The sequence below is a fragment of the Pagrus pagrus genome, assembly GCF_965226575.1.
Source record: "Pagrus pagrus genome assembly, chromosome: 20".
NCBI lineage: Eukaryota > Metazoa > Chordata > Actinopteri > Spariformes > Sparidae > Pagrus > Pagrus pagrus.
The window spans coordinates 5,723,179-5,733,253 of NC_140207.1; the positions used below are offsets into that span (position 1 = coordinate 5,723,179).

Below are 10,075 nucleotides of genomic sequence, written 5' to 3' on the forward strand. Positions count from 1 at the left end.
AACACTTTTATTATAAGCGAGGTTGTAAAGGCATGTAGGGCGCGCAGCACTAAAAGTTAACCTTCAAATTTAATTAAAACTCCAGACGTGGGGGGAAAAAAAGAAACTTCCCACTTGACTGATGTGTGATTAGTTAGTAAAAATCTGCAAGTAAATTAGTCCTGTGAACCAGACAGCCGCGTTTATTATGCATCCGTGCAGCTCGTCAGGAAGCTGCGATGCTGAATGTGACGGGATCACAACAAGATTCATCACGTGCATATCAATAATCTACCAGGGAAAGGATTATGTAAATCAGTTGTTCAGATTGTCCCATGAATTTAGAGAAACGTGATTATAAGAGGGATGTTTTTCTGACTATTCTCCTGCCAATAACATTAAATTACTGCAGTAATGATGCCGAGGAACAAGGTTGTCCTGGACTGAGTGGCTGCGGTGGGATTAAAAAAGGCTTACGCTGACATCTGCTGGAAGAAGCCAGAGCGTGCAGAGTATTTAGGACAAATTATCCTTCTGCCAGTAATGCCATTATTTGTGAAGTTGCATTGATGCCTGTGATGCTGACGGCTGGCTCCACCGTGTGACCAGCAGCATGCAAAAGAAATGATTTAATACCAAAGTTCACTAAAACTGAGGGAGTCTGGAGGCCATAATGAAGAAACAGATAGTTGAAGTGTGGACCACTTCCCATAAAGTAAATGTTTGGTTGATGGTAGAGCAACGTTTTATTTTGCATAATATTTCATCAGTTTTTTGCTCACATGTAAATTGTAATACGGTAATATATGTAATATAGGTTGTAAATGTCAACATACAGTGGCCTAGATTGTTTGGAAAAGTTTCCTCCATGTTGATTCAACTTTACGATTTTAAAACTTGTGAGATGGGACCATTTGAGGAGCAGGTCATTGAACAGGTATTGAGCCAAACAAGGACGCGTTTCAGGTTTTATACAGTCATGGTCAAAGGTTTACATACACTTGTAAAGAACATGTGCTGTACTTACAAACAGTTGTTTGCACAGTTGATCTTTGGACCTGTAACTGCTTTGAAATGGCTCCAAGTGACGTTCCTGACCTGTTTAAATCAGTAATGTGCTCTTTCAGATCAATGCGGAGCTCTTTAGACTTTCTAATTGTAGTGTCTGTGGCTGAGTCTAGTGGCTGCGTCAAACAAACCCTTTTTAAATGGGCCCAGTAAAGTCATCAGCTGTTATCAATCAGAACCACTCAGAAGGAGTAAAGAAGCTGTGCTACAAAGAAAACTTGATTGACACAACTTCACATCACCAAAACTTGTCATTCAATTTGTTGTATGTTGTTTTTCAAAATCATGTTTAAAATTAATTCTCCTAAAAGGAGGAAAGTTGCGACAATAAAACGATGTTCAGTTTCTGTTTCTAGCTGGTAAAGAAGACCTGGGGAGAAGAAATCAAACAGTTTCTGAACTTTCTCATCTGCATTGGAATCAGGACTGAAATGAACCGACGCTCGTCACTGTAACATCTGCCTCTCTGACATTATTCACACAGCGTGCTCCCTCGTTCGGTTCACGTTGGAGGTCGCACTGCTCCACGATTTGAACTCATGTAAAAACTTTTTAATAGCTAACTGACGCCAACCTCTGCGGCCGACCTTCGCAGGCTGTGTGATTGAAACCGGCGCTGGGTGGGCGTGAGACGCTCGGCTGAAGGTTACACAGTGTTGTGATGAGCGGGGAGTCTGCCGGGATTATAATTGGCGAGTTTTTTCCGGTGAATAGGTTTGATTAAAGGTGCAAAAGATGTCATGTAGATGTGAAACTCTCTGAGTCAAAAGAGAGAAACCGGACAGGTAATGAGGTGACGTTTTTATTAGCTCCTCTTTCATGCACATGTTCTTGCACAAGGGCATCGGTCCAGCACACTGCAGGAACCAAACGTCGTGTCTTATAAAAAAATATGTAATGTAAAGTATACAAACAAGCTAAAGACTCTGGGTCGAACATCAACACTGTGCTGTAGCAAAACAAAGCAATATCTCACATTAAAGGAGGAATTCCCCCTCGAATACTCTGACAGAGACGTGATCAGTTTGTAATAAAGTCATTTCATTAAGCAGTTAAAGGTGCAATATGTAAGTAAGGCAGGATATCACCAGAGTGAATGCTAACCGCTGCTAACTGTACTCTGGTTATACATTCACGACTGTGGCTACTGTAAGCTCAGTTAGCCGTGCAGCTAGCCGGACTTCCTTGGGAGTGTTGGTGTTTACACCGCTAGCACAGAAGCTTTGGACCGCTGGGAGAGAGAGAGGTTTTCAGGCCTGGGGCTAGCTGGTTAGCATGCTAACTTGAGCAGATAGCACAGTACATACATGTCTTTGATTTAACATCAGAATTGTTATTTCCTCACATTCGGTTCAGTTATTATTTGTTTTTAACGTTACAAACTAAATTCTTACACATTGCACCTTTAAGGTTTGGCATTTTTCCTTCAATCCACTCTGTCTCTAGAGAATCCGTTTCCCAGAATGCCTTTCGACATCCCCTTAACGACAGGTAAACTCTGGAATTGGACTCTTTACTGAAAATATAGAGAGGAAGGTCAGCGGAGGACGTAAACAAACTGGAAACATCTTCATCTTTTCCATTTATGCTTTGAAAAGTAATGTATATTAAAAAAATGCAGCAAAATCCTTCTAAGTAGGCTGATATTTAAAAACTGTTTTGTTTCTGTAGCACGCCGTATCTCTATTGTTTATAGTAAAAATTCTAAGAGCTTTGATACAAAGAATAAATAATATTAAAAATTATAATAATACATTTTTCAGTCAGAAACACACCGACTGTACACTTACAAGTCCTTTCTGTGTTCATATATTCTTCTGTCGGTGTAGAAAAGGCATCAAATAGTCGCAAAAAGCAATAATTATAAAAAAATTAAAAAAGGTATTTCAGTCTCGTTTCACCTCGTCCGTCTTCTGTCCTTCATTTAACCACCTTCATCTTGTGTAACACTGAGGATTTCCTGCCAGCATCTACTCCTCCTGTGAACAGCTTTTTGTTTACTCCAGCTGCAGGAGATCACCACTCTCTGACTCTGCCTCTCAGAGTAGATAATTATTGTAATCACAAATCAGCACTTGACGCGTGAACGCCTGACGCGGTCGCTGAGAGTGACATATTTCGCCTGTGAATCTCGTTGAGGACGACGTCGCTGCCGGAGCCTTCAGATATCCCACTGTCGGCGAACACAGAGCCTGCGGGGGGAGACGAACACAAACACGGTGTAATTGTTTATAATGTAAAAATGTGTAAATGTGTGTGAGTTGTTCAGACTGTGATCTGTGAACGCACCGCTGCTATTGGTGGCGTCGCTGATGACGGAGGAGCTGCGAGAGGTTGAGTGCAGCGCCCTGGTGGTCGCCGTGTTGAGCGACAGATTCTTTTTGTTCTGAGTGGCCGTCCGACTCCATTCTGCAGAAAAATGCATCAGAACCAACTTAATAAGGAATTGAGAACATTTTCAATGTAATATCCATTGATATTAACATTAAACAGTTCATATCAATGGACTCTTTCACTGTTATTACTTTTTCTTTCTTACTTTACTTCTCTTTGGTAAGTAATCACGCCCTCAGCTCCTCAACTACTTTTCCCATAATGTGAATACTGCTTTTGATTCAGCGATGAGTTCTGCAAAATCAGGTCATTCTCACACAGAAGAATATTTTAGGGATCCAAATACGCAAATGAAGTCTTTTAGAGCATTTTGTCACGAGAATACAACATGTTTATGTTGATAAACAAGTTTTAGAAGCAGAGACACCAACATCATCACCAACATGGCCCTCATCAGAATAATATATATGTTAGCCTATGTCATTGGATCATACCAGTAATTATTGATAGATTCATGTGTTGCAGTTGGTAAAGGTGGAGCTGATTTTAATTGATTTATATGTATTTTACACACTACTGGAAGGTGTATAATGTAATATATATAACCTCTGTGCTCGAGTCTGTCAGTGTTGAACAGGACTGATGAGAAAAATCTGAAACACTGGACACTAAAGAAGTTAACTCTGAGGTCTACGATGTTAAATATCTCTGGAGCACTACATGGGAGAGAATAACGTTTTCCCCTGAAGCTGTGGCGTTACAACGAGTGCTCTGGTGCGATCTTTTAGGAGAATCCACGGTGATACATCCTTATGAATCCATTTTCCGTGTCAAAAACAGTTATTGCTCTAGTTAGCCCAGTTTCCTCGCTGTGTCCAGTAGCTGTCCACTATGCCAACAAATCAGAAGCTGTGTTCTCAACAATCAGAGCCTTTGTTTCTGATCTTAAATATACTGTCACAGGCAAACTCTTACTATGCGATCAACAATCTTTCTTGTTTAATTTACTTAAAAGTCATGCCGAATTAGCTATTAGTACTTCCTGTTTACAGTGTACCAATGGATCTCCAGATAAGAGTCACGCAATCATGCTGATACTTAAGAAATCTGAAAAATGTGAATATTTTAAGGCAAGTTCTGCAATTATAAGTTTGTAATATTTATTTATGGATGTTTCTACACAATGGACATAAATCTTCGGAAGGTGTAAGTCACACTGGATTTAAAAATATGTGTATCATGACAGCATGGTCATATTTGACTGACTCATGACTCCTTGAATGCACCTTTAGTCCCACCAGTTTGAAAAATGCCTGCACTATTATGCTCAATCACCTAATCAGAGTTATAGGAAAACATTTAGGAGCCCACCTGAGTTTTCAGCCAATCGCAGTTTCCCACAGCAAAGATAAGTCCTCCACTGCCGGCGGACGTTCTCCTTCACAGCACAGTGGAAAACAAAGACAAGGAAACCTACACAGGACAAATTTAAAGAGTAAAAATGAGCTTGTATCAGTTTTATCAGAGAAAGAGTTGTTATTTCAACAATGTGTCAGTATTTCCCAGTATCTCACCTTGCAGAGTGTTGAATATAGTGAAAAGGTAAACGAAGGGTAAGTAGAGCGGTCCCCAGGCAAAAAGGGCGAACCCCCAGGTGAGGCCGAGCAGGATGACGAGGCCGGCGATGCTGCGCATGTCTGTCATCACTCCCCTGTTAGGAGACTGGTTCTGGGGGTTCTGCTTCTTGATCCGGGCCAGCTGGACCATGACCAAGATGAAGACCAGCAGGCACAGACAAAAGATGAGGAGGAAGTAGGCCACCACGCCCACGTAGAAGGCAATGTCATTACGAAGCCAGCAGCTACAAGCGGGACAGAAAACACTTTACTTAAAGGACTTTTATTCGCAAGGTTGTGAAGCTCCAAAAAATATGTATCCACCATTTAACAGCTGCTTCTTTAGCAATTAACAAGCTGAAGGGAAAAAGTGTTTTTGGGCCACAGTGCATTACGTGATGTTGTAATTTCACATTAACTATGTAAAACTGGCTTCAAAGCCTGACGCTCATCCTTGAGGCTTTTGTTTGGATGTTTGGGCACCATAGATGAAGCACAGTACCGCCCTCCAGTGGCCAAATGGGTTAATTTCAGGAATAATAAGGGAAAAAAAGTTCTGAAGCATTCTTAAGTTTTTCTGTTTTTACAAAATTATTTATTTTTTACTTAAGTTTTGCATTTATTTCTAAGATATCTGACCCCTGTCAAACCAGACCTGTGAAAGATCCATATATAATCACATTATTAATCTTTGTTCACTTACAAGTCATCTGTAGTGCCGTCTGTGTATCTCCCATATGTGACCAGACCGTAGTTGTCTTTGTCCACTGATATTACAATGATCACCACAAGAAGAGGAATGCCTGTGAAGACCAGCGTGTTATTCAGCAGAACCATCTCAATATATCCAACAAAAATCTTTTTTAAAAAAAAAAATTAAGAAGGAAGGAAATTCAGTGTTACTCACCCCAGCCCACCAGTGAGAACTTCAGCATGTATCTGCTGAGGTAAGGCGTGAACACTTGGACCACGCTCAGGTACATGTGCAGGGCCTCGAGCCCGGCCCAGGTGAACGACGTCAACAGGAAGTAGTGTAGGAAGAAGGCGGTGCTGATGCACAGCCCGATGGCCGGGTAGAGCGCCAGCCAGCCGTCCAACAGGAAGACCAGGTTCATGAGGAGGAGGGACATGCAGAGCTGGACCAGGATCTTGGCAGGAATATCCCTCAGCAGTTTCCTGCAAAGAAAGAGATTGTTATGATGTGATATAATGTAATAAAGCTTAGATTTAAGTAGTCTGGGGTTTGTAAAGATTCTTACTCAAAACAGAGATACGTCAGTAAGGTGACAGAGAGGAAGATAGCAGAGATGCCACAGCCGATGTAGGTGATGAAAGTAAGGATTTGGGCTTGCTGACGGTCTATTAGTCCCTCTCTGGACAAATCCTGCATTTAGGACACAAAAATACACATGTGAACACACATTGTACAACAGTAGAGTGCTGTGAGCTTTATCAATCCTCAGTTTAACCATATAGGAAGACATAATTACTGCTGCTACTCAGCTCCGCGCCAGGATAAAATGTTGGAACTTAATATTTCTGCAAACCACATTCACATTTGTACGTGTCACAGACAACGTGCCATAATGACATTTCAGCAAAACATGTCATATCACACCCATATTACATGTTTATGACCTGACTTTCATGTCTGACAAGGCTGGCAAGCCAGTGACCACAGTTCAGGACTGTGTTTCAGCAGGTCTAGTGGCGATCTCACAGCACTACAATGACTTGAAAGCTTTATGTCTATGCTAACGCTATTATAGTAACTCACTTAAGTCATTACAGAGAAAGGGTGCACTTTGAAATGACATAAGAGTAAAATGTTACCCTAACAAAGACAGATCATGTTATTTATCTGCATTAGCTTGGCGCTCGGTGCTTCATTTAATCCAATGAGTCACTTTATTCAAATTGAAGCTTTTTCTTCTAGACTGGTTGCAGCCCTGGTTGCCGCTTTAACCTGTAATTTTAGTTGTTCATTTAATTCCCTATGTACATGTGTTTTAAAGGAATTTATTGGTACTATTATTGCCACACATTCAATGAAACATGCACACAAACCAGCAGTATTGCAAAGGCCGTGAGATGGTTGCAGCTGCACGTCGTGTCTTCCTGTGTGGCGTTGACGACAAAGCAGCCGGTTGTGCTCCAGCCTCCTCGACCGCCTGAACAAGAGAAACAAACAGGGATATAAACACCTGTGGCAGTTGTAGCAGTTGGCTCTTAACCAACTCGATTTGGCGAGCATGAACTTACCATTCAGAGCGAAGTCCCAGAATGCACAGGAGGCCGAGACATTCGCCTGAGAACAAAGAAGTATTTTTAAACCATTTATTTGAGTTTATTTGTAGGTGATATACAAGCTAACTTTTATTTTGTAATGTTGACTGGAAAAATGCAGATTTTCAGTTATTGTTTTATGGTCTTATTATGGATGGCTACTGATAACATACAGCTACCTCCAATTTTTTGTCCTAGCATCAAAATTGTCGGCAAATCCTTGCAGCATTTAATCATTTTGTGTTCATGAAAGAAATTAAGATTTATATCCGAGTGCACACTCACAGTTATGGGGTTGATGTTTCGGATGGTAAACTGAATGTTTTCAACCAAGTTGCTTATTGACAGATTGGCTACACTGGAGCCCAGAACTGGACTGACAATGGTCTGGTTATCCAATGTTGAATCCTGCAAAAAAACAAAGCAGATTGATGAAATCAGTTTGAAGGAAGATGAAATCGAGCTTGCATTTCATTTCATTGCAGTAACTGCACTGATGTAAATACAATTGTATTATCTAATCCTTTGTTAAATCATGCCACAGCTGTTTCCTTTTTCCATAAAGCCACAGCTGGTTTAAAAACAAAAGAAATGCTGCGTGGAAGATCATTAAATGAACACCAATAAATGCATCAACATTCTGTGAAACAAATCTTAAAGGGATGACAGATGACAAATCCAGATGTGATGATGAGAAAGTACCTGGAAAAGGGCAGAAGTGGTGTAGAAGGTGAACTGGACTCTGCTGGCCTGCTGCTGCTGCTCAGGACTGAGTCCGGAGGTGAGGGAGGAGGGCAAGAATACAGAGCCCAGAGCAGACCCTGACCGCTTGGACCGGGATGTGCTGAGGGCACGGAGCTGGGCACAGAAGAAGTTAAGAACTGGTCAATTTTTTGAAGAACCTCTTTTCTTTTCCCCATATCAAAACAAATCTGACAGTATGGGTGGTTTTTGTACGAGGCCTATGTCCCTACCTGGACATTATCCGTGTTGAAAATGTCGACAGATGTTGTCGGAAAGTTGGTCCCATCAACTGTCCTCACTGCCAGAACCAGCGAATTAGAGGACGCAATTGCACTGTCACCAACGACAACCAGTTTAAGACCTACATCATCGACCAACCGAATCAGCCTGTCAGCAGGAAAGAAGACAAAACACTTTAGATACATCAAATGTATGTGGATATACGTATGTGTCTATGTAGGTGGGTGTTGTTTGAGTTGTACCTGTTGGCAGATTCAGAGAGTGCCACTGAGTCACCCCCCATCAGGTTGCTGATTACACTGATGGCTTTTTGTCCCACTGCCTGAGAGACAGTTGGGCCGTCCAGAAGCTTCTCTAACTGCTCCGTCAACTGTGCCACCTGCAACATCCATCAAATTTTCCAACAATAAGTGACAAGTCCAATAACACAGTGGCTCACACAAAGTATTTACAGATCAGTAGCTTCACCTGAGAGGAGTTAAACTGAGAAGTATCCTGTGTTTGGCTCAGCAGCTCGTTTGCTTGTTCCTCCTGTTCCTCTTGGCTTTGCGTCGTCTCTGCGGTGGTTGTGAGGGTAGTTTCAGCACCTTGGTAGGAAGTATAATAAGTTGTCAAAACGCGTGAATCAATTCTTGATGTATGGTCGTCATTATATAGATAAAATCAATCAATATAGCAAAGGATAAAGTCTACTTGTCAAGTCTTTGTCAAAAAGTTCAACCTCCTGTTGGAGCGTCTACACAGAAAACCATTACATCCATGTGGATTAAGGAACTATACTATTAATACTATAATAATATAACAATATAATATATATTTTCATTTGATTCAATTTGATCCACCATACTGAAAGCTTTAACCAGACTGTAAATGTTGAATTCTTAACTATTCGTACCAGGTTCTGCTGTGGTTGAACTGGTAAGGGTGTTGGCTTGGAGAGCTGTTGTAGAAGAAAGCGTGGAGACCTCTGCAGTGGTGGTGTTAATCTGGGCCAAAAGTTGACCATTTGTGGTTGTGTCAGAAGTTGTAGTTATATGTTCAACAGAAGTGTTAGCTGCTGTAGTTGTTGAATTGACTCCTGGTCCTTTGGTTGTCGAGCTCATGTTGAAGCTGATTCCTGTGGTTTCATTGTGATTAACAGTGGGAGTGGTGTCAGTTGCAACTGTGGTGGAGATGGTGCCATTTTGGTTGGTTGCTGTGATGTTGTCAGTTTCTGGTGCGGTGTAATTTCCAGTCTGAATGTTTTGTGGCGTACCAGTGGGTTTAGTGGTGTTGTTGACAACTTGTCTAGCAGTGGTAGATATTGTTGTGCTCTGTTCTGTTTCCCTGCTGGGTGAAGTGGTTACCTTGCCTGTGGTTGTTCTGTTCTGAGATACAGTTGTACTGGTTCTATTCTCCACTGTTGGGAAACTTTTGGAGATTGTAGTTAAATTGTTCACCATGGTAAAGTTAGGAGAAGGTGTAAACGTGCTCATTGTTGCATTAGTTTCTATAGTTGTGCTGTTGTTGTCCACTGTAGTTACATTGTGCTCTGTTGTGAAATTGTTGGTTGTTGCTGTGACATTGGCAGGTGTAAACGTGCTCATTGTTGCGTTAGTTTCTCTAGTTGTACTGTTGTTGTCCACCGTAGTTACATTGTGCTCTGTTGTGAAATTGTTGGTTGTTGCTGTGACATTGGCATGTGTAAACGTGCTCATTGTTGCGTTAGTTTCTCTAGTTGTACTGTTGTTGTCCACTGTAGTTACATTGTGCTCTGTCGTGAAATTGTTAGTTGTTGCTGTGACATTGGTAGGTGTAAACGTGCTCAT

At 41.4% G+C, this 10,075-nt stretch overlaps 1 protein-coding gene across 1 annotated transcript; it reads right to left on the reverse strand.

The window, feature by feature from the left end:
* Positions 1-1,891: 1,891 nt before the first annotated feature.
* adgrg2a (adhesion G protein-coupled receptor G2a) lies at positions 1,892-9,864 on the reverse strand. The gene is made up of 15 exons (XM_084340858.1): positions 9,163-9,864; positions 8,736-8,854; positions 8,510-8,646; positions 8,258-8,414; positions 7,986-8,141; positions 7,569-7,691; positions 7,260-7,305; positions 7,065-7,168; positions 6,257-6,381; positions 5,905-6,173; positions 5,701-5,800; positions 4,956-5,242; positions 4,753-4,854; positions 3,337-3,456; positions 1,892-3,239 (listed from the first exon to the last, which is right to left on the reverse strand). Exons 1-15 carry the CDS (start codon positions 9,851-9,853, stop codon positions 3,109-3,111), a joined length of 2,667 nt encoding a protein of 888 aa, XP_084196984.1. The 5' UTR covers positions 9,854-9,864; the 3' UTR covers positions 1,892-3,108.
* Positions 9,865-10,075: the final 211 nt, after the last annotated feature.